At 37.4% G+C, this 24,700-nt stretch overlaps 1 protein-coding gene across 1 annotated transcript in view; it reads left to right on the forward strand.

The window, feature by feature from the left end:
• Positions 1-894: 894 nt before the first annotated feature.
• Positions 895-24,700, forward strand: part of LOC122746559 (cytochrome P450 3A8-like) — a 58,616-nt gene continuing 34,810 nt past the window's right edge. Inside the window, exons 1-3 of the mRNA XM_043992271.1 lie at positions 895-1,065; positions 12,397-12,490; positions 19,093-19,145. Coding sequence (XP_043848206.1) covers positions 989-1,065; positions 12,397-12,490; positions 19,093-19,145 — 224 coding nt within the window. The 5' untranslated portion in view covers positions 895-988. The remainder of the gene's footprint in view (positions 1,066-12,396; positions 12,491-19,092; positions 19,146-24,700) is intronic.

Consider the following 24,700-nt stretch of genomic DNA (forward strand, 5'->3'; position numbering starts at 1 on the left):
GCAACGACTACAACCAGTGGGTGGAGCACTGTGCAGTTTGCGGAGCCCCAGGCCAGTGCGCACAGAGGCATAAAACCCTCAAATAACAATTCTTTACATTATGATAGTGCCTCATTAGTAGAAGCCAATCAGTCATAGATAGCATTCATATAGCATTTAAAGTTTGCAAAGCACTTTGTAGACATTAATTCTTTTGTGTTTCACAAGAAGCCTGTCAGGAATGTATTTTAAATATTATTTTTTTCCCATTTCTCAGATGATAAAGTTAAGGCTCAAAGATGATACATACAGAGCTTGGAGAGACTTTTGCACTCTGAGTCTCTCATTATTGAGGAGTAATGTTACATCCTGTGATGGAAAGCAAATTTTCTATGATTGTAAAGGCCATAGGTAGCAGAACTTGATTTATGCCTGATTAACCTTAGTTCACCTCTTTGTTCACAGTTCCATCACCCATGACTTTCCTATACTCATAAAGCTATTAATTGTCACAGGCAGAATTATCATATTTGGTTCCCAAGCACTAAGTGTACCACTTGGCACATACAGGCACTTGGTAAATAATTGTTGATTATTTCATCTGTACTTTAGGACTCAGTAAAACTTTAACTCTTCTCTGATTTTGTCATAACTATCTCTGATAAGGATTAAAGATGTTTCTTCATTGCCAGTATGTATTTAAATAGCTAAGATTAATTATTATATTCTGAATCTAACTGACCATCACAGGGTACCATGCATTTTTTTCCTACAAAAGTTTAATAAACATAAATTCTGTGATTTCAGAGATGAAGATTTGTATAGAATCCATAAAACTTCCTAGCTTGATCATAGTTTAATTGTTTGTCCCTTTATCTCCACCCCTTGTTTTGCAGCCTATATATTTCTTTCAGAATTTGTTAGGGAATTACAACAGCACTCAAAGTTGAGAACCAAGGGCAAACAAAGAGGAGGACAAGAGAAAAAAGTAAAAAGCTGCCTAGAGAGCATGACAATGGACATCATCCCAAGCTTAAGTGTTGGAACCTGGACACTCCTTGTTCTCTTCCTGACTCTCCTGTTTCTGTAAGTGAGAAGCTCCTTTCCTGCCCCCCCCCACCCCAAACCCCTTTACAATTTATCAGGGGATTAGGGCCAGCTCCACTTTTGACTGTCACAGGACATTTGACAATGACTGGTTTCTAGTTGCTTCTACTCTGCATAATATACATAAGGATATATTGGTTATACAGGATATTTACTGACCTTTTTAATATAAATGAGTTCACATTATTTAGTTAAGAAAATATCAGAAGAAAGCTGTAAACACTTTGATCCAAGGCTCTATTGTCTTTTACCAAAAGAATCAACTTTGAGGATAGTCTGTGGGCATTGCTCCAGTGATTGAAAAGCAAAGAAAACTCCTTAAAGAAACTTGAGTTTATCTCAACTGTTTTTCTTGTTACCTTTCCTATATTGTTTCCTATTATTTTACTTTTCCACAGTTTAAAAGCCATTTCCTTTTCTCCACAAAATTACAGCTCATTTGCTAATACTCATCTTGACCAAAATACTGTAGTCTTTTCTGTCAGCTGTGTTTCTAGAGATTATGTATAACATATTTCTGCAATCTCATTTTCAAAGGCTTTGGGGTAGGGGAATCTACAAAAGGTGAGCAATACTGTTCTCCATCCATCTCTTTTAACTAATCACTCTCCTGGAAAGAGAGGAAACTAGAAAACTGCTTGATGTGGTCATTGATACATATAAAAAATGGAAATTTCTGTGTACAAAAAAATACAAGTAGATAAATTATCTCTGGTGTGGCAATCTACACAAGTTGATGAGACCAAAGGATCTGTTCTGGAAGAGGACATGTAGAGACCTCACTGCAGTTATTGCATTTCCCTAAATTTCATCACTAGTTGTCTTTATTTTTTAAGGCTTCTGATGGCTTCAAGCAGTATCATTTAATTGTGCTCCTTAATATACAAGATTTTTGCACTTATTTTTTGTTTATTCCCTGTTATGTTGTTAGTTTATGACAAAATGGGACAGTGGTCACTGTTAAGTGTTAGTGGAAAAATTCACAGAGGAGCTTCATACATTTTAAAAAAAACTTTTTATTTTTTCCTGCAGCCTCTGAATCACACTAATTATGTCAGGCAACAGAGGATGATATTCATTTGCCCCTTTTGTTCCAGGATTTTCAAAATTCCCTCTAAGTGAATAGTGGAAAATTGATGCTAGTTTTCCATCAGGATTTTAAAAAGTGACTGAATAAAGTTCTATTATATTTGATAATAGGTGATAATTAGTTTAGGCAATTTTGAACTTAATATTTGACCCTAGTTTGTCTCTCAAAAATAAAGAACCAATAACTCTATTTTTATGTGCATAAGAAATGTAAATATTTTAAGTTTATTTCAGTGATACAGTCCTTCTAGAACAATTTCTCCATTAAAAGGTATAATCAATTTTGTGACACTTAAAGTGCATTGGCATATTGCTCTCCAAAATATTTTCTTGATTCTGACATCCCACAAATAATGTATTAGGGTATCTGTCTCTTCATATCCCCATCAAAAGTGGATATGAGCATTGGGGATACTTTTAGAAGGTTTTGCAATGTAGTCTGGTTTAAGGACAATGAATTCAAAGGCATCTACAAATGGAAACACATGAGGTACCTCACCATATTAATACCCTACACAGGAAAGCATTGTGGGATATTTCAGAGGCATAATCACCACAGACTCAACTCTACATGTTCTCCAAGCTGGGTCTGCAATGTCAGGTTGCTTAGAACAAATGAGTGAAGTTATGACTAAAAAAATAAACAAAAAAGATAAGAATTATTAAGAGACCAAGGATATCCAAGAAGTAAACCAAGAAGAGAGTAACTCTCATTCTCTCTCTCAGATTAAATAAATAAATCTAGATTATATATTGATTATATACTATAGATTACATAGGTTATATATTAATGTATGTATGTATATATAAAAGCAAAGCCTTGAAGAAAATCACAGCTTGTCCACAAAACCAATTATAATCCCTAGAAAAAACAATGCAAGAAGGGGGCAGCTAGGTGGCGCAATAGATAAAGCACTGGCCCTGGATTCAGCAGAACCTGAGTTCAAATCCAGCCTCAGACACTGGACACTATCTGTGTGACCCTGGGCAAGTCACTTAACCCCCATTGCCCCACAAAAAGAAAAAAAAAAGAAAAACAATGCAAGAGCTAAAATAATTTATATTAAAATAGTATTATAAATGAATTGAGAATGACAAAGAAAAGAACTGGAAAAGAAATGAGAGATGTAAAGGACACACTTGGAAAGACATTTAACTGTTGTTCATAAAGGGTTGTTATTGTTATTTCTCCTTTGTACTTGAAGAGAACCATGATCCTGAGGTGATATAATGGCATGCAGTGAATAGAATTTTAGTCAGGGAGGTCTGCATAAAGGGTACAAAATCTTGTCCAAGCAACTGCCTCCTTGAAAATTGGAATGTACCAAAAAGAAGATAATGATTCTATGAGACAAGAAGAAATATTAAGATAATGTCAAAAGATTAAAAAAAATAGAAGATATTATAAAGTCTTTCCCATAAAAAAAAAAAACTCTGACTTGGATAATAGATCAAAGATCATTTAAAAATAAGTGGATGAATTTAGTATTTAATTGGGGATTTTAATTTGTGAACTGATCCACCCATTCTGGAGAGCAGTTTGGAAGTATGCCTAAAGGGCTATAAAGCTGTGCATACCCTTTGGTCCAGCAATACCACTATTAGGTTTTTTTTTCAAGGGATATTATGAGAAAGGGAAAAGGACCCACATGTACAAAAATATTTATAGTTACTCTTTTTGTGGTGGCAAGTAATTAGAAATTGAGGGGTTGCCCATCAATTGGGGAATGGCTGAAAAAGTTGTGGTATATGAATGTAAGAATGTGGTAATGTATAATGTGCTGTAAGAAATAATGAGCAGGCAGATTTCAGAGAAACCTGGAAGGACTTGCATGAACTGATGATGAGTGAGATGAGAAGAATCAGGAGAACATTGTACACAGTATCAACAACATTATGTGTTGATCAACAGTGTTAGACTTGATTCTCCTCAGCAATACAATGGTCCAAGATCGTTCCAAAGGTCTCATGATGGAAAATGTTCTCCAAATCCAGAAAAAAAAAAGAACTGTGATTTTTACATGCAGATTGAACCATACTATTTCTACTGTTTTTTGTTGTTGTAGTTTTTCTTTTCTGAAGTTTTTCCTTTTTGCTCTGATTCTTCTCTCATAACATGACTAATGCAGAAATATGTTTAATGTGATTATACATTTATAACCTATATCAGATCACTTGCTCTCTTGGGGAGGGGGGAGGAAGGGGAGGGAGGGAGAAAATTTGAAACTAGAAATCCTATAAAAACAAATCTTGAAAACTCTCTCTAAATGTAACTGAAAAATAATAAAATATTTATATGGACAAAAAAGAATCAGTGGATTAAGACAGAGTCAAGATGGTGGAGAGAGGCCAGGAAGTTTCCTGAGTTCTCCCAAATTTCCATCAGAAACATCATTGAAACAAGTCTCTAAATGGATTCTGGAGCTAAAGGAAAAAAAGAAAGAAAGAGTGAAAATACCTTCTAGCTTAAGGTAACTTAGGAGGACTTCAGAAAAGGTCTGTCTCACTTGGGTAAAAGAAAGTACAACACAGTGCAGAGGGTGTCTGTGCAAGCTGGTGGGAGGCTTTTAGCCACAGCAAAGATCAGCAACTAAGGCCCCTTGGTCCTAGTTCAGCAGGCTAGTGGTATATCAGGCCTATTGGGAGGCCCCCAGCTCCAACACTAAAGGCAATCTGCCAGCCAAAGCATCCCCTACACAACAGATGCAACTAGGCTGGGCCAACCAAGCACAGGGACCAAGGCAAGCCCCTGAGGCTTCAGAGCAGAAAGACAGTGATCAGACCTCTGGCCCCCAGCAAAAGAAACTTGAGAGAGTGCTCCCTGTGCCTAAGAAGCAGAGCTCAACTTAAAAAATCACAAAATAGACTAAAATATGAGTAATAAACAGAAAAGGACCTTCACCATAGAAAGCTACTATTTTTTCCCCTGAAAGATAGTGCCAGTTTTGCTGGATAGTTGATTCTTGGTTTCATTCCAAGTTCCTTTGCCTTCTTGTATATCATATTCCAAGCCAGATATATTTACAAGTGATTTCTACCAAACATTTAAAAAACCAATTAACTCCAATATTATCTAAACTATTTGAAAAAATAGGTGAAGAAATTCTATAAAATTTCTTTTATGAGACAAATATGGTGTTGATAACTAACTAAGGAAGAGTCAAAACAGAGAAAGAACATTATAGACCAATTTCCCTAATGACTATTGATGCAAAATTCTAAATAAAACATTAGCTAAGAGATTACAGCAATTTATCACCAGGATAATATACTATGACCAAGTGGGTTTTAGACCAGGAACGCAGGGTTGTTTCATTATTAGGAAAATTATCAATGTAATTGACAACATCAATAACAAAACTAACCCAAATCATATGATTATCTCAATAGATGCAGAAAAAGCTTTTGACTAAACACAACAGCCATTTCTATCAAAAACACTTGAGAGCATAGGAATAAATGAAGCTTTCTTTAAAATCATAAGCAGTATCAATCTAAAACCAGCAAGCATTATATGTATTGGGGATAAGTTAGAAACATTCTCAATGAGATCAGAGATGAAACAAGAATGACCATTATCACCACTATTATTCAATATTGTACTAGAAATGTTAGCCTTAACAATAAAAGAAAAAAAAATTAATTGAAGAAATTAGAATAGGAAAGCAGGAAACAAAACTATTACTCTTTGCAGGTGATATAATGGTATACTTACCAAATCCTAGAGAAGCAATTACAAAACTACTTGAAACAATTAACAAGTTTAGAAAAATTGCAAGATATAAAATAAACCTAGATAAATCATCAGCATTTCTATATATGACCAACAAAGCTCAGCAGCAAGAGACAGAAATAGAAAGTCCATTTAAAATAACTATAGAAAATATAAAATATTTGGGAGCCCAGACAAATCCAGGAACTCTATGAGCACAATTACAAAACACTTTTCACACAAATAAAATCAGGTCTAAACAAATGCTCATGGATTGGTTGAGCTAATATAATAAAAATGACAATTCTATCCAAATTGATGTACTTATTCAATTCCATACCAGTCAAACTACCAAAAATATTTTATAGAGCTAGAAAAAAATAATAACCAAGTTCATCTGCAAGAACAAAAGGTCAAGAATATCAAGGGAATTGGTGAAAAAAATGGAAATGAAGCTGGCTTAGCTCTATCAGATCTAAACTATATTGTAAAAAGGCAACCATCAGGGGGCAGCTAGGTGGTGGAGTTGATGAAGCTTGGCCTTGGATTCAGGAGGACCTGAGTTCAAATCTGGCCTCAGACACTTGACATTTCCTAGCTGTGTGACCCTGGGCATGTCACTTAACCCTCATTGCTGCACCAAAAAAAAAAAAAAAGGCAACCATCAACATTATTTGGAAGTGGCTAAGAAATAGAGTGGTGGATCAGTGGAATGTTTAGGCACATAAGACACGGTAGTAAAGGAATATAGCAATCTACGGTTTGATAAACCCAAATATTCCAGCTTTGGGGATAAGAACTCACTATTTGGCTAAAACTACTGGGAAAACTAGAAAATAGCATGGCAGAAACTAGGTATAGACCAACACTTACACCACATACTAAATGATTTAGACATAAAGGGTGATACCATAGGTGAATTAGGAGAGGAAGGATTAGTTTACCTGTCAGATCTAGAGAACATTACAAAGTGAAAAGTGGATCATTTTGATTAAAAAGCTATTGCACAAACAAAACCAATGCAACTACAATTAGAATGAAAGCAGAGAATAGGGAAACAATTTTTACAGCCAGTCTTTCTGATAACAGCATCATTAATCAAAAATACAGAGAGGTGAATTAAATTTATAAGAATGCATATCATTCCCAAATTGAGAAATGGTCAAGGATATAAACAGGCAGTTTTCAGATGAAGAAATCAAAGTTATCTATTGCCATATGAAAACATATTCTCAATCATTATTGATTAGAGGAATACAAATCGAAACTACTCTGAGATATCACCTCAGGTTGGTTAATATGAAAAAAAAGGGAAAATGATAAATGTTGGAGAAGATGTAGGAAAATTAGAATAGTAATACATTGTTGGTGGAGTTGTGAAATGACCCAACCATTTTGGAGAACAATTGGGAAATATGTCTGAAGGGCTATAAAAATGTGCATACCCTTTGACTCAGAAATACCACTGTTAGATATGTATACCAAAGAGATCATATAAAAAGGAAAAGAACCCACATGCACAAAAATATTTATAGCTGCTCTTTTTGTAGTGGCAAAGAACTAGAAATTGAGGGGATGCCCATTTTCTGGGGAATGGTTAAACAAGTTGTGGTATATGAATGTGACAGAATACTATTGTGCAACAAGAAATGATGAGTAGGCAGATTTCAGAAAATCCTGGAAAGACCTACATGAACGGAAACTGAGTGAAGTGAGCAGAACCAGGAGAAGATTGTACATCATAACAGTAACATTGTGGCATGATCAACTTTGATAGACTTAGCTCTTCTTAGCAAAACAATGATCCAAGACAATTCCAAAAGACTCATGATGTAAAATGTTCTCCAGCTCTAAAAAACTATGGAGTCTGAATGAAGATCGAAGCACACAATTTTTACTTTGTTGTTATTTTTTCTTTCCTGTGATTTTTCCCTTTTGTTCTGATTCTTCTTTCATAACATGAGTAACATGAAAATAGCTTTAATATGATTGTACATGTATAACCTATATCAGATTGCTTGCTGTTTTGGGGAGGAGGGAGAGAGGAAAATTTTGAAATCAAAATCTTATAAAATGAGTGTTAAAAACAATTTTACATGTAATTAGAAAAGATAAATAGTATTAAGAATTTTAAATAAAATATATCAATGGAATATCTGAAAGTCATCAAAAGGAAAAAAGAACCCAGGAATTATATTTTAGGAAATCAGGAGAGAAAAATTCCCAGATTTCATTCAACTAGAGAGTAAAGTAAAAATTGTAAGAATTCACCAGACGGTTCTGGAAAGAAATGTCTAAATGAATACAATTAGAAATGTCAGCACCAATATGTAAGCGTTCCAAAGTAAAACGAACTATGGTAAACTCTAAAAAAGAAAGAATTTTGGGACTTCCAGGGGCAGAGCCAATATGGCAGAGGAAAGACATTAAAAGCACAGAGCTCCTGACACTATTACCCCCCAAACAGCAAAAAAACAATCCCTGGAACAGCAAACCACACAAAAAGATGGGCTGAAATTATTTTCCAGCCAAAGACAGATTAGAGGTGGCTGTGATGGACTGTGAGTAGAGTTCAAGCCCACAATAATGCTGACACAGTCCCCAGACAGGCTCTGCCAGAGAAACTTACCCCCGAGCTTCCAAATCAGCTTAAGCACCTGCATCTTCTGGAACTAACCTGATGGTCAGGTGAGAGGGCTGAATGCCTGGCTGGGAGGGAAAATTCAGGGGTTTCTGCAGGACCTAAGGAGTAATTTGGCTATCCCACCCCAGCAAGGAACAAGGAAGAAATCTTGAACAGTTGGAAGCCCAGGTTGGGGCAGGAGGTGGGAGAAAGGTTCATCAGAGCTAAGAAACATAGCACAAAAAGTTTTGCTGGCTGCTTAATTAGCAAGTTGACTTGAGGTTATCCTTGGACCAGAGAAACACCTGGGACCCACTGAAGCTTGGGACAATGTAGCTTGGAAATTGGGCCCCACTGTAGGAGGGAGTTAAAATTCAAATAAAAGACAGCAAGATGAGCAAGCAAAGGAAATTGAGAACTATAGAAAATTTCTTTTGTGACAAGGAAGATTGAGGTGCACCCTCAGAAGAGGATAATAACTCCAGGGGCCCTACATCCAAAGCTTCCAAGAAAAAATATGAACTGCTCTCAGGCCATCGAAGCTTTCAAAAGGGACTTTGAAGAGAAAGCATGAGAGATAGAAGGAATATTTAGAGAGGTGGAGAAAAGAATGCAAAGTGAAATAAGAACAATGCAGGAGACCTATGAGAAAAAAGTCATCAGCTTGAAAAGCCAAATGGAAAAGGAGATAAAAAAGCTTCCAAGAAGAAAATAATTGCCTAAGAATTAGGATTGAACAAATGACAGTTAGTGACTTTATGAGAAACCAAGACACAGTAAAGCAAATCCAAATGAATAAAAAAATAGAGAACAATATGAAATTTCTCCTTAGAAAAATGGCTGACTTGAAAATAGATCCAGGAGAGATAATTCAAAAATCATTGGACTACCTGAAAACCATGACCAAAATAAGAGTTTAGACAGTATCTTCCAGGAAATCATCAGGGAAAATTGCGCTGATATTCTAGAATCAGAAGGCAAAATATAAATTGAAAGAATTTGCCAATCACCTCCTTAAAGAGACACCAAAAGGAAAACCTTCAGGACTATTATAGGAAAATTCCAGAGCTCCCAGGTCAAGGAGAAAATATTTTAAGCAGCTAGAAAAAAGGAATTCAAATACTGTGGAGCTACAATAATGATAAAACAAGATCTAGCAGCATCTACATTAAAGGACCAGAGGGCATGAAATATGATCTTCTAGAGGGCAAAGGAACTGGGACTACAGCCAAGAATCACCTACCCAGCAAAACTGTGTATAATCTTTCAGAAGAAAAAAATGGGACTTCATTAAAAAAGAGGACTTTCAGGTATTTGTGATGAAAACACCTGAACTGAATGGAAAATTTGACTTTCAAATACAAGACCCTAGAGAAGCACAAAAAGGTAAATAAGAAAAAGAAATAATGAGGGATATTAAAAGATTAAACTTTTTACATTCCTACATGGGAAGATAATACTTCAAACTCATAAGAACTTTTTCAGTATTAGGTACCTAAAAGGAATACATTTAGACAGGGGACACAGGTCTGAATTGAATATGAAGGGATGAAATCTGTAAAACATTTGTTTTTTGTTTATCCTTGTTTTTTGTGGGGCAGCCAGGGTGGGGTGGCTTATATCTGGGGCTAGATGTGAGATCAAGGACTCCTGGTTCCAGGGCTCATGCTTTGTCCACTGTGCCACCTAGCTAACCCATGAATATATATTTAAAATTGTTTTGAGGGGTAGGAGGAATGTACTGGGGGAGGAGAAAAGGGAGAAGTGGACTGGGGAGAGGTAGCTCACATGAAGGAAACAAGAAAAAGCTTATGGAGGGGACCGGAAGAGCGGGATGGAGTGTTGGAGTGAGTAAATCTTACTATCATGAAAATTGGCTCAAACAGGTAATAACATACATACGCAAGTGGGTATAGTAATATATTTTTGCCCTGAGTGAAAGTGGGAGGGGAAGGAGATAAGTGGGTGGGAGGAGGAGAGGAAGGAAGGGCAGATTGGGGGAGGGAGCAGTAAAAAGCAAACACTTTCAAGGAAGGTGAAGATGTTCTGCATAACTACACATGCATGACATTGAATAGCTTGATTTCATAGGGAGGGTGGAGGAGGGAGGGAGAATGAAAATTTAGAATACAGAATTAGCTCAAAGACCGTAATCTCATCAGAGTAGGCTCAAGGAGGGAATAACACACACCCAATTGCAAGGAGTAATCTATCTAACCCTACAGGATAGTAGGAGGGGAAGAGAATAAGGAGGGAAGGGTGAAAGAAGGGAGGGCAGAGCAGGGAAGCATCAGTCAGAAGTAAAATGCTTTTGAGGAGGAATAAGGTAAAAAGATAGAAAATAGGGTAAATATCATGGGAAAGGAATAGGATAGAGGGAAATAGTTATGATCATTGCTTATAATGGTACCTACTTTGCTGGACTATTATGAAGAAAATACTTTGTCAAGTTTATGGTACTATATAAAGGTTATGATGAACAGGAAACTAGCAGAAAAACCTGGAAAGACCTACATGAACTGAAGCAGAGTGAAATGTACTATATAATGTGTGCTGTATAGTGGAAGATAATCTGCTGAGAAGCACATAGTTATTTTCAGTAATGCAATGATCCAATATAACTCTGATGACTTATGAAAGTTGCAATCCATCTCCAGAGAAAGAACTGATGGTATATGAAAACAGATTGAAACATAATTTTTTGACAGTTCCTTAATCTGAAGTTTTGTTTTTATCTGTTTTCTCTCACAATTTAGCTAATGTGGAGATGTTTACCATGACGACTCATGTATAACTTCTTTTGAATGGACTTCTTGGGTGTGGGGTATGGGAAGGGAAGGAGGAAGAGAAGTTGGAAAACAAAATTTTTAAAAAGATGATGTCAAAATTTGTTTTTACATGTAGTTTGGAAAATTAAATTCTAAACAGAGAAAAAAAAAGAAATTGGGCCAATTAATAACCCTACAATGGCCTCTAAGTGTTCAAGTGAAAGGAAGAGTCAATTACTGTGGCTAATTTCATTGTTGACTTATATTATGAAACTGCCATAGCCACCTCAACCTTCAGCAATCACCACTTTGATCAGTCAGAAGCCATCAACATTGGGGGCAGCTAGGTGGCACAGTGGATAGAGCACCGGCCCTGGAGTCAGGAGTACCTGAGTTCAAATCTGACCTCAGACACTTAACACTTAGTAGCTGTGTGACCCTGGGCAAGTCACTTAACCCCAATTGCTTCACTAAAAAAACAACAACAAAAACCCCCCCAAAAACCCAGAAGCCATCAACATCAAGGTAAGACCTTCCACCAGCAAAAGACAACCACTTAATGAAGGTTCAGATGATGATTAGCATTTTTAGGAACAAAGTAATTTAATTAAAGTATGTATATTTTAGACATAATATTATTGCATACCCAATAAACTATAATATAGCATAAAAAAAGAAAGAATTTCAGTGATGCGTAGCCACAGAAAGGATCTTGTTATATTTTGCAGCTAATATTAAAGAGGAGTAGAGGGTGTTGTATATGGTGTTCCCCTAAACAAATGACATGCACTTAGAACTAAGAATAACTTACTCAGTAAACTGAGTTTGATTATATTGGGAGCAAAAGGATTGATAATGAAATAGAGAACATCAAAGAATTCTTGAATAATAGACTAGATCATAGAAGAAACTTTAAACTGCAAACTTGAGAGAAAATAGATATATAAAAAGGTGAGCAATTGGAAATCAAGTCTTTTATGTATCAAGTGTTTGCATTCTAATTGGGTGAGGGATAGGATGCAATATCTCATAAGATTACTAATAAATGGACAGCACAATTTTTGTCTTTGGTCTTCTCCTCAACTCCAATGTCTTTGTATTTTTCTTTCACTTTACAGATATGAGACCTGGACACACAAGGTCTTTAAGAACCTGGGAATTCCAGGACCAACACCTCTTCCTCTCGTTGGAAATATTCTTTCTTATCACAAAGTGAGTTTCTATGAATTCTCATTTACTGGCTTTGGACAGTGGGAATAGCATTTGCTCATGGCTCAGGAGACTTGGGTACAAATATGAGCTCTGACCCTTATTCCCTATGAAACTTTGGATAAATCATTTTTTCCCTCTAGGTCTCAGTTTCCTTGTCTATAAAATGAGGGGGGTGGTCTCAGCTCAAGGGCTAGGATCTTCTGATCCTTTGTAAGACCTCCTGTTTCACAAATATGTTATTGTGCATTTCTCTTTAAGAGTTAGAGGATGGAGTATACAGAGCCTCTTCATTGGACAAAGGGCTTCATTAACAAGTGTTAGGGAATAAGAGTTTTACACTAAATTCTGCCTGAGTGATTCAGCCATTCATTCAAAGATAATTTACTTTTGAGCCCTGTGCCTTCAGTGCTCTTAGATAGTGACTAGACCTGTGATTTCATAGGCATAAGAATTCCCAGGTGAGTTAACTACTATTACCACTTGATTTTTCCAAAACTTCTGGTCTTAGAGTTACCTACACAACCAGCATGTATGAGAGGTATAACTAGAATCCAGGATTTCTTGGTTTTGAGGCCAGTTTTGAAAGATATCCAACTAACTACATAAAAAGATGTATCTCCATATGTTGACACATAGATAAAAGAGACTGTTTGTAAAGATTTAGATCAGAAGATATGTCATGTACTGGCAAGAAATATGGAATTTAGGGCAGCTAGATGGCACAGTGGATAGAGCACCGGCCCTGGAGTCAGGAGGTCCTGAGTTCAAATCCAGCCTCAGACACTTAACACTTACTAGCTGTGTGACCCTGGACAAGTCACTTAACCCCAATTGCCTCACAAAAAACCAAAACCAAAAACAAACAAAAAAAGAAATATGGAATTGATTCTAAAGACTTGGATTGGTGAGTCAGTGACAACCATTAGGGCAACCACTCACCTTTTCTGTGCTTCAATTTACTAATTATCTGATCAATTATTTTTGAGAATTAAATTAGACTCATTGAATCATGAAATGGATGTGAAATAGCTTCAGAACATGTAAGATAATCTTGAAAGTAAAAGGGATTTGTCAAAGGATTTCATCATCATAGTTATATTAGCAATAATCTTGTAATGAATGTTTAAATAATTTACTTTGAATGATACACTGTGCTAGCCATTAAACCAAAGATTCTTCATATGGGGAATATAAAATTTTGGGATAGCTATTTTTAGAATAATTGGTTTCATTTATATAACTATAGATTTTATTCATTAAATACATCATTTTGAGAGGGGGCCCATAGACTTTCCTAGACTACTAAAAAGGTCTATGACACTTAAAAGTTTAAGAAACTTTGAAATACATAGATTAAAAAAAACAAACATCCTAGATGACCTCGGGGAACCTATTGTCCAGTACAGAGCATGATATCTATTCAGATAATTGTATTATAAGTGAGAATATATTGAGAGCATAAGGGTATAGATGTTATCAACCCATCAGTTATAGGGTTTTTATTAAGTGCTTACTGTATTCTAGGCACTCAGTTACAATACAGTGAACAGAACACTCCCTACTTTAAACTAGCTTTCATAACATAGGGGGGGAAAGCATTTAAGTTAAAATGAAGAGAGCAGGGCAGCTAGGTGGCACAGTGGATGAAGCACCAGCCCTGGATTCAGGGGGACTTGAGTTCAAATTCAGTCACTTGACAATTACTTGCTGTGTGACCCTGCGCAAGTTGCTTAATCCTCATTGCCCTACCAAAAAAAAAAATGAAGAGAGCAAGCATCCTGGAGCAATGTCTTTTGGCTGGAGAGATCAGGAAAGACTTTATGGAAGTGATCACATTTGAGATGGGTTAGATGTCTATAAATACTGATGGGATTAGGAACCATGCCTTTCAAGCAAAATGAAGAAGATAAGAACAATAGCAAAAATTGCAATTCTTTTATATTTAACTTCCTAATGTAAAGCATACTTAACATTATTCATTATTAATCATAAAATTATTTTATTATTCTCTAGTTACATGTAGAGATAGTTTTCAACATTTGTTTTTATAAGATTTCTAGTTCCAATTTTTTCTCCCTCCCTCTCTTCTCTCTCCCCTCCCCAAGACAGTAAGCAATCTGATATAGGTTGTATATGTACAATCTCATTAAACATCATAACTATTTCCCTCCATCCTATTCCCTTTCCATATTTACTCTATTTTCTATCTTCTTTTACCCTATTCCTCCTCAAAAGTGTTTTACTTCTGACTGTCCCCTCCCCTGCTCTGCCCTCCCTTCTTTCACCCTTTCCTCTATCCTCTTCCCCTCCTACTATCCTGTAGGGTTAAAGAGATTACTCCTTGCAATAGGGTGTGTATGTTATTCCCTCCTTGAGTCCACTCTGATGAAATTAAGGTCTTTGAGCTAATTTTGTGTTCTAAATTTTCATTCTCCCTCCTTCCTCAACCCTCCCTATGAAATCAAGCATTTCAATACATCATACTTTTGCAGTTATGCAGAACATCTTCACCTTCCTCAAAAGTATTTTGCTTTTTACTGCTATCTCCTCCAATCTGCCCTTCCCTCCTTCCCCTCCTCTCTAACTCCCCTTATCTCCCTCCCCTACCACTTTCCCTCAGGGCAAAAACATATTACTATACCCACTTGAATATATATGTTTTTCCCTCTTTGAGTCAATTCTGATGAACCTTAGTTCACTCACACCCCCATTCCTTTCCCCGCTTCCCCTCCCCACTATAAGCTTATTTCTTGTTTCCTTCATGTGAACTACCTTTCCCCAGTCCATCTCTCCCCTCCCCCCTCCCCCAGTCTATTACTCCTACCCCTCAACCGTACTTTAAAGATGTCATCATGGCTTAGTTGGGTGGCACAGTGGACAAAGCACCAGCCCTGGATCCAGGAGACCCTGAACCCAAATCCAACCCCAGACTGAATACACCCCACCATGCCTGTCCCCCAAAGAACAAAATATAAATGCTTTACAGATATTATCCCTTCATATTCAGTTTAGAACTGTGTCTTCTGTGAATTACTTACTGAGGAAGTTCTTATGAGTTCGAAGTATTATCTTCCCATGTAGGAATGTAAACAGTTTGATCTTTTAATATCTCTCTCTTTTTCCTGTTTACATTTTTATGCTTCTCCAGGGTCTTGTATTTGAAAGTCAAATTTTCCATTCAGTTCAGGTCTTTTCCTCACAAATGCCTGAAAGTCCTCTTTTTCATTGAAGTCCCATTTTTTCCTCTGAAAGATCATACTCAATTTTGCTGGGTACATGATTCTTGGCTGTAGTCCCAGTTCCTTTGCCCTCTAGAAGATCATATTGCATGCCCTCTGGTCCTTTAATGTAGATGCTGTTAGATCTTGTTTTATCCTTAATGGAACTCCACAGTATTTGAATTCTTTTTTTTCTAGCTGTTTGCAATATTTTCTCCTTGACCTGAGATCTCTGGAATTTGGCTATAATATTCCTGGAGGTTTTCCTTTTGGGGTCTCTTTTAGGAGGTGATTGGTGGATTCTTTCCATTTCTATTTTGCCTTCTGCTTCTCGAATATCAGGGCAATTTCCCCTGACATTCTCTTGGAAGATGCTGTCTATACTCTTATTTTGGTCATGGTTTTCAGGTAGTCCAATGATTTTCAAATTATCTCTCTGTGATCTATTTTCCAGGTCAGTTGTGTTTCCAAGGAGATATTACATATTAACCTCTATTTTTTTATGCATTTGTATTTGCTTTATTGTGTCTTGGTTTCTCATAAAATCACTACCTTCCATTTGTTCAATCCTGGTTCTTAGGCAATAAGTTTCATCAGACAGCTTTTTTATCTCCTTTTCCATTTGTTTTTTCAAGCTGTTGACTTTTTTCTCATGACTCTCCTGCGTTGCTCTTATTTCTCCTTCCATTATTTCCTCCACCTCTGTAAACCTTGCTTCTATCTCTCCTACTTTCTCTTCAAAGTCCCTTTTGAGCATTTCCATGACCTGAGACCAATTCATATTTTTCTTGGAAAGTTTGGTGTAGGGGCCCTGAGTTTGTTATCCTCTTCTGAGGGTGCTCCTCTATCTTCCTTATCGCTAAAGAAACTTTCCATTGTTCTCAACTTTCTTTGATTGCTCATCTTGTCGTTTTTCCCTTGACTTTTAACTCCCTCTTACAGTGGAGCCCTACAATGTCCCAAGCTTTAGAGGGTCCCAGGTGTTTTGGTTTAAGGGAGGGCAGGTTTTCCTCTCACCTGGGCAGTTCTCTGGTCTGATTGTAACCTCAAGCCAACTTGTTAGTTAACCAGCCAGCAGAGTCCTGAGGTGGTTCTGAGCTTTAATAGGCCTGTGCAACTCTCCCACCTGGGCCTCCCACCTCTAAAGAATTCTTCATGGTTCCCTGCTGGGGTGGGATATCTGAATTCCTCTTCAGGTCCTACATACACCCCTGTATTTTCCACCCCCCAGGCCAGCCATTCAGCCCTCTCACCTGATGGTAAGCTTAGTTCTAGGAGACACTGGTGCTGCAGCTCATTCAGAAGCTGGGGGTAAGTTCCCCTTGCACATCATGTTTGGGGTTTGTGTTGGCATGATTGTAGAGTTGGATTTTGCTCACAGCCCAGTATGGCCCCCTTTAATCAGGAAAATCATCTCAGCCATCTTTTTGTTGGTTTTGCCACTCCAGGGCTTGTTTTATTGCTGTTTTGGGGGTAATTGTGTCAGGAGCTCTTTGTGTTTAATGTCTTTACTCCACCATCTTGGTTCTGCCCCTCAAGTCTGTCCCAAATTCTTTAATGTTGAAGCTGCCTTGGTCTGTGCAATCCTGAATGTGACTCCATGATATTTAAATTGTTTCTTTCTGGCTGCCTGCAGTATTTTCTCCTTCATCTGATAATTCTGGAATTTGGTACAATATTCCTTGCAGTTTTCATTTTGGGGACTCTTTCAGGAGGTGATTGGTGGATTCTTTCAATGAGTATTTTATCCTCTCATTCTATAATATCAGGGCAATTCTCCTTGATACTTTCCTGGAACATGGTGTCTAGACTCTTTTTTCTGATTTTGGCTTTCAGGTAGTCCAATAATTCTCAAAAATCACCTCTCCTGGATCTATTTTCCAGGTCAGCTGTCTTTCTGTTGAGGTATTTCACATTTCTTCCATTTTTTTCATTCTTTTGACTTTGTTTGACTGATTCTTGGTGTCTCATGGAGTCATTAGCTCCCATATTCCCAATTCTAATTTTTAAGGCATTGTTTTTTTCAGTAAACTTTAGTACCTCCTTTTCCATTTGACCAATTCCCCCTCTCCCCTTTGGATCAATTGTAGTTTTTAAGGAATTATTTTCTTCAGTCCATTTTTGTGCTTCCTTTTACAAGTTGTTAATTCTTTTTTCAGAATTTTCTTGTGACTTTAATTTCTTCTCATTTCTTTCCCCATTTCTTCATCTACCTCTTATCATTTGATTTTTAAAAATTTTTTTAAGCTCTTCTAAGAAGGCTTTTTGGTCTTGTGACCAATTCATATTCTCCTTTGAGGCTTCACATGTAGGCATTTTGAGAGTATTGTCCTCATCTGAATTTTTATTTTGGTGTTCTCTGTCAACTCAAAAGCGCTCAATGTTAAGGACTCTTTTCTGTTTCTTACTCATGTTGTGGCTTGTTTTTTACTCTTTCTTTCTTTCTTTCTTTCTTTCTTTCTTTCTTTCTTTCTTTCTTTCTTTCTTTCTTTCTCTCTCTCTCTCTCCCTCTCTCTCTCTTTCTCTCTCTCTCTTTCTTTCTTTCTTTCTTTCTTTCTTTCTTTCTTTCTTTCTTTCTTTCTTTCTTTCTTTCTTTCTTTCTTTCTTTCTTTCCCTTCTTTCTTTTTTTTTGACCAGCAATGAGGGTTAAATGATTTGCCCAGGGTCACACAGCTAGTAAGTGTCAAGTGTCCGAGGCCGGATTTGAACTCAGGTTCTTACTGAATCCAGGGCAGGTGCTTTATCCAATACTCCACCTAGTTGCCCCATATATTTTTACTTTTCAAGTTGATGTCTGCTCCTGTGGTAGAGGGGCCACTGTTGCAAGTGTCTTGTGCCGGAGCCAGAGCTTTCTCTTCTGAGGCCTCTGTGGCTTGTGGATTTCTCACCACCCTAGGTTTGCAACCTGTATGGGAATGATTTGGCCTAGTCATGCATGTCCTGTGGATAGTTCTCTAGGTGGCAGTTTGCCCTCTCAGCTGGTGTTGGTGGGTCTCACAACTGGCTTGGTGTACCACCAGCCTGCTGAACCAGGAACATGAGGCCTAATTTGCTGTTCTGTGGCCAAGAACCTCTTGGTGACTTGCTTAGACCCCTTCCATGCTGTTCTGTGCTGAGCTGTGCTATGCTTCCCTTTTGTTCAAGTGAGATCAACATTTCCTGAAGTTTCCTAAATTTTCTGAAGTTGGAAGATTGTGTCTCTCTTTTTGTAGGTTCTGTTATTTCAGAATCTATTTAGAGGCTTAATTTAATGTTGTTTTTGAGTGAAATTAGGGAGGGCTCAGGCAACTTCCTGTCTTCTCTCCGTCATCTTGGCTCAGCCCCCAAAATTATTCATTATTGAGAATTTATGACAATATTCAATTTTAAAACTTTTTTTTGCAGGGTGTGGCAAATTTTGACTTGATGTGTTTTAAAAAATATGGGAAAACCTGGGGGTGAGTATTCTAAGGAATCTTTTAATCATACCTGAACATTTCTATGGAGATCTATTTAATGTTACAGAATTCTAATTCAGGCCCATAGCATCATAACAGCTGCAGCTAGAATGATATTATCCTGGATTCTGTGTGTATCCCTTGTTTTAGTTCATTGATATGATAATATGAATGTTGAACAAATAAGGATATATGATATTTTGTGGCTACCATATAAAGAGCCTGCTGAACAATGCAGATACAAAGACAGAAAAAGAGTTCCTTGCCTGAATGAGCTTCCAGTCTATTGCACAATTAAATATGTAAAAAGAAAGTAATGAAAAAAAAGATTACCAGAAAAGTAGTAACATGTAGTTCAATGAGGGTAACCAATATTTCTTTGAGAATTAATTTTACTTCAAATGACTATAATTGCACTTTCTTTAATTTACTGTGTAAAATCTTATTAATTATGACCAATTAATTTAGACTCAATGAATTTATGATAATTCATATTTAGTAAATGTCATTATTAGTGACTATGAAGTGTTAATAGTGTGATTTTTAGGGGCAGCTATGTGGCACAGCTGATAAAGCAGTGGCCCAGGATTCAGGAGGACCTGAGTTCAAATCCAGCCCCAGACACTTGACACTTACTAGCTGTGTGACTCTGGGCAAGTCACTTAACTCTCATTACCCCACAAAAATGCATGATTTTTAGAAATATTAGAAATTTTATGTGATCCATGATTATACATGCAATTGCAAATTACATAACATCACATTAATCTCACTTAAATTTCTAAGAGTAACCAATGATATACAAGTTATCATTAGTATGGCATTGGATAATCTGTCATTCTGGACACTCTTATTAACTCTCTTAACTTCTAGAGATTTGGGGAAGGGCCCAGAATCCCCTGCAAACCTTAGCTCTTGAACAGTTACACAAAGGTTTTAAATTTAATAGTCAGCAATAAGGCACATGTTCCATAAAAAGGAATATAACTAAATAGTAATGAAAAGTGACCAACAAGAAAACATGGCTTTTATAAACTTTGAGCTCATTCAACCACAAAGAAACTCTAATTCACTGAAAAGTGATTTCATTGGAATTATGTCTGGGCAACTACACCTTGGTACACACATGGTTAGAAGGGATAAGTATATTGGGAGCAAATGTGAATGAGACATATATGTAGAGGGGCACCTACTGTCAATTATCATAGCTGTAAAAATACTTTGCTGATGTCACTGTGGCACTCTATTGGACTCATTCTCTGCCAATCATCTTCTACCACATCTTTTCTTTTTGTATTAAATCTTAATTATTATGGAACACCAAAATTCTAAATTTTATATTAAACTCTCAGGAAGGTAATCTATTGATTGGTCCTTTGAAAGCATGCCATGCTAACACATCTTTTATATTAGCTTCATAATCATTGTCATCCCCTTTAGGTCATTGCACTTGAGGAACAAGTACCCACAATGCTTCATCCTGAATACTTTTTATTATTTTAATCACTTCAATTACTTCCCAGGCCCACTCCAAACCAATTTTCCATTATCATTGATTCTGTGCTTCCAAAAAAACCCTCATTCCATCCTAATCCAACTTCCCTACACACCTGTAAACTTTCTGACCTGTTTGATTTTTACTTCCCTGATTTAATAGAAACATCACTCTAACCTGAAAATACCATATTCCTTAAAATGCTTTCTGCTCCATCTCTTGATCCCTCCAACCCCTTCTCACAGTGTTACAAGATGCAGAAAGCATATTTCTTAGTCATCACTGTTGTTTCCAGATCACTCTTATTTCACTTTACCTCAAATGCTTTCCCCTTTGTTATCTGCTCCCTTCCAAGTAACGTTTCAAACTTTTTCAACGATGTTGGTGCCAGGTTCATCATCTTCCCCTCTTCTCATGCTCTGCTCTTGGGAACAAAAGAACACTTCAGTTTACAGCCTGACCATGCATCTCCTCAACTTCTATAGTTTGAAAAAGCTCCTTCCCCCAACTGTAGCCATCATGTTTATACTTTTGAATGAATAATCTCACAAATACCAAAATCTAGTATAGCAATTCCACAATTTCAACTAGCTTTCTTTTATGTATCCTCCTCACTCCCCCTAAACCTAATAGTCCTCACTCTCATTTTACGTGCTGGTCCTTGAACCATTCCTATTTTTCTTTTCTTCTTTCTCCCCTTGGGTTTATTTGCCTCAGTACTTGCTTTGTATCCTATGTTTTCTACTTTATTTTTTTACTACCTTCCCTTCTAGTATCCATCAAACATTTTTCTTTTACCAGTCTTGGTCAATTTAGGCTGAATTCCAATATCAGGTTCCTCTACTTCTAATACATGAAAAAAGGCCAGTTTCAGCCAACAAAAATTCATGGTACATAACTTTAGCTGGAACCTAGGTAGCACAATGGATAGAGTATCAGGACTTAAATCAGGAAGGCCTATATGTTCAAATTCAGCCTCAGGCATATATTAGCTGTGTGACCCTGAGCAAGTTACTTAATCCTAGTTGCCTCAGTTTCTTCATCTATAAAATGAGATGGAGAAGGACATAGTAAATTATTCTAATATCTTTGCTTAGAAAACCCCAAATGGGGTCATAGGAAATGGACAGTACTGGGGGGTGGAGCCAAGATGGTGGAGGAAAGACTATGACTCTCACTGCTCTCAACAACCCTGTCCACGCGTGGGATAATGCCATAAGATAAAATCACAATTCCATAAGAGAACTCCTGGAGCAGCATAACGCACAAAAAAACAGATTGAGACTATTTTCCAGCCAAAGATGGCTTAATTAGGTGACATTGATCACCTGCTGTTCAGGCTAAGAGAGGAGCACTGTACATGGCACAGAACCAGCCCCAGGCAGGCCTCACCTCCAGAGACTTGGGAATCTTCAGCTTCATATTCTGAAGCTTGGCTCATGGACTGGTGAGGTGGTCCAGTGGTTGGGGGTAATAGCTGTGATCTCTGTTGCATCTGGGGTGAGGTGCCCATGTTCTGAACCAGAAAGCCAACTCAAGTGTTAGCCACCCAGTTGGGGAGGGGCCCAAGCATACCAAGCTTTTGACCATAGAGAATCACATTTCAATCAGACATCTGTTTCCAGGTCAAAGAGAAATGGGGTTGTGGTTACTTACATGCCAGGCAGGTTGAGAAGGATCCCAATAACACCTGGACCACACTGTACCTTGGAACAGTGCACCCTGGAAGCAGTACTTCATGTTAAGAAGGAGTTAAAAGCCAAGAAATAGGTGGTCAAGATGAGTAGGCAGAGAATAGAGCAGACCACAGAAAGTTTCTCTGGTGGGTAGGTAGACCAGAATACACCCTATACACCCTTAGAAGAAAATATCAAAGTTAAAGCTCCTGCATCCAAAGCTTACAAGAAAAATATGAATTTGTCTCAGGCCATGGAAGTGCTAAAAAAGCACTTTGAAGAGAAAGTAAGAGAGATAGAGGGAAGATTTAGAGGAAAAAATGGAAAGAGAAATAAGAGTGATGCAGGAAAGTCATGAGAAAAGTCAACAGCTTGAAAAGTCAAATGGAAAAGGAGATATAAAAGCTCTCTGAAGAAAATAATTGCCTCTAAGTAAATAACATGATCAAAATCATGTTTCCCCAGACCCTCATTAGAGGCAGTAAGCTCTCAGAAATCATAACAGTATACCTCTAAAAAACCCTCCAAATAATTCCATAAGACAAATCTTGGAGCAGCAAAGCCCACAAAAGAATGTCCTGAGATCATTTTCCAACCAAAGACAGCTTAGAAAGTCTGAAGGAGCGGGCTGCTGTCCAAGGGCATGAGTAGTGCCCAACCCCACAGTCATGCTGATAAAGATCCAGTCCTAAGCAGGTTGAGCCAGGGAAAGAGACCACCAAAGCCTCTGAATCAGCTACAGCACCAGTGTCATCTGGAACTAAGCAAATAGTCTGGAGAGAGGGCTTAATGATTGGCAGGGGGAGATTACTGAGGTCTCTACCAGTGCTGAGGCTGAATTGGGATTTTTCACTCCTGTTGGGAACCAGGAAGTAGGCTTGAGTAGCATTGGCCCAGGTTGGGGAGGGGCACAGACTTGTTGGAGGTAACAACTACAGAACAAAAAGTTTTTCTGTCTGGTTGATTAGCAAGTTGGCCTGGGGTTACCTATGGACCAGAGAACAGAATGGGCAAGTGAAGAATGTGCCCCTCCTTATATTATACCACCTGGAACCACCTGAAGCTTGTGATAGCACAGTCTGGAAACAGTAAAGGAGCTAAAAGTCAGGTAAAAGAGAGCTAAGATGAGCATACAGAGAAAGGTGAGGACCATAGAAAGTATTTTAGTGACAAGGAAGATCAACGTGCACCCTCAGAAGAGAATAGAAATGTCAGGGCTCCTACATCCAAAGCTTTTGATACAAATATAAATTGGTCTCAGGCCACAGAGACACTCAAAAATGACTTTGAAGATAAAGTGAGAGAGGTAGAGGAAAAAATAGAAAGAGAAATGAGAGTGATGCAGGGAGGTCATGAAAAAAAGTTAACACCTTGAAACACCAAATTGGCCAAATGGAAAAGGAGGTACAAAAGCTCTCTGAAGAAAATCATTGCTTAAAAATTAGGATTGAGCAAATAGAACCTAATGACTTTATGAGAAATCAAGACACAATAAAACAAATCCAAAGGAATACAAAAATAGAGGGCAATATGGAATATCTCCTTGGAAAAACAGCTGACCTGGAAAATAGATCCAGGTGAGACAATTTGAAAATTATTGGAATACCTGAAAGCCATGATTATGGAAAGAGCTTAGACATTATTTTCCAGGAAATCATCAGGGAAAATGGCCCTGATATTCTAGAACAGAAGGTAAAATAGAAATTGAAAGAATCTACCAATCACCTCCTGAAAGGGATCCCAAAAGGAAAACTCCCAGGAATATTATAGCCAAATTCTAGAGCTCCCAGGTCAAGGAGAAAATATTGTAAGCTGCCAAAAAGAAAGAATTCAAGTATTATAGAGCCCAAATCAGGATAGCACAAGGTCTAGCAGCTTCTACATTAAAGGATCAGAAGGCATGGGATATGATATTCCAGAGGGCAAAAGAATTGGAATTACAACCCAGAATCACCTATCCAGCAAAAGTGAATATAATCTTTCAGAGGAAAAATGGGACTTCAATTAAAAAGAGGACTTTAAGGTATTTGTGATGAAAAGACCTGAACTGAATGGAAAATTTGACTTTCAAATGAAAGACCCTAGAGAAACATAAAAAGGTAAACACAAAATAGAAATCAAGAGGGACATTAAAAGGTTAAACTGTATACATTCGTACATGGGAAGATGATACATCTAACTCATGGGAACTTTCTTAGTATTAGGGCAGATGATGGAAATAGGTTTAGGCAGAGGGTATAGGTCGGAATTGATTACGAAGGGATGATATCTGCAAAGTATTTATTTTTTGTTTGTCTTTTTTTGTGGGGTGTTTGGAGTTGGGTGACATGCCTAGGGTTGTGCAGTGGGTGAGTGTTTTCTGTCTCAGGCTGGATTTGGGCTCA

The sequence above is a fragment of the Dromiciops gliroides genome, chromosome 1 (genome assembly GCF_019393635.1).
Source record: "Dromiciops gliroides isolate mDroGli1 chromosome 1, mDroGli1.pri, whole genome shotgun sequence".
NCBI classification, from domain to species: Eukaryota; Metazoa; Chordata; class Mammalia; order Microbiotheria; family Microbiotheriidae; genus Dromiciops; species Dromiciops gliroides.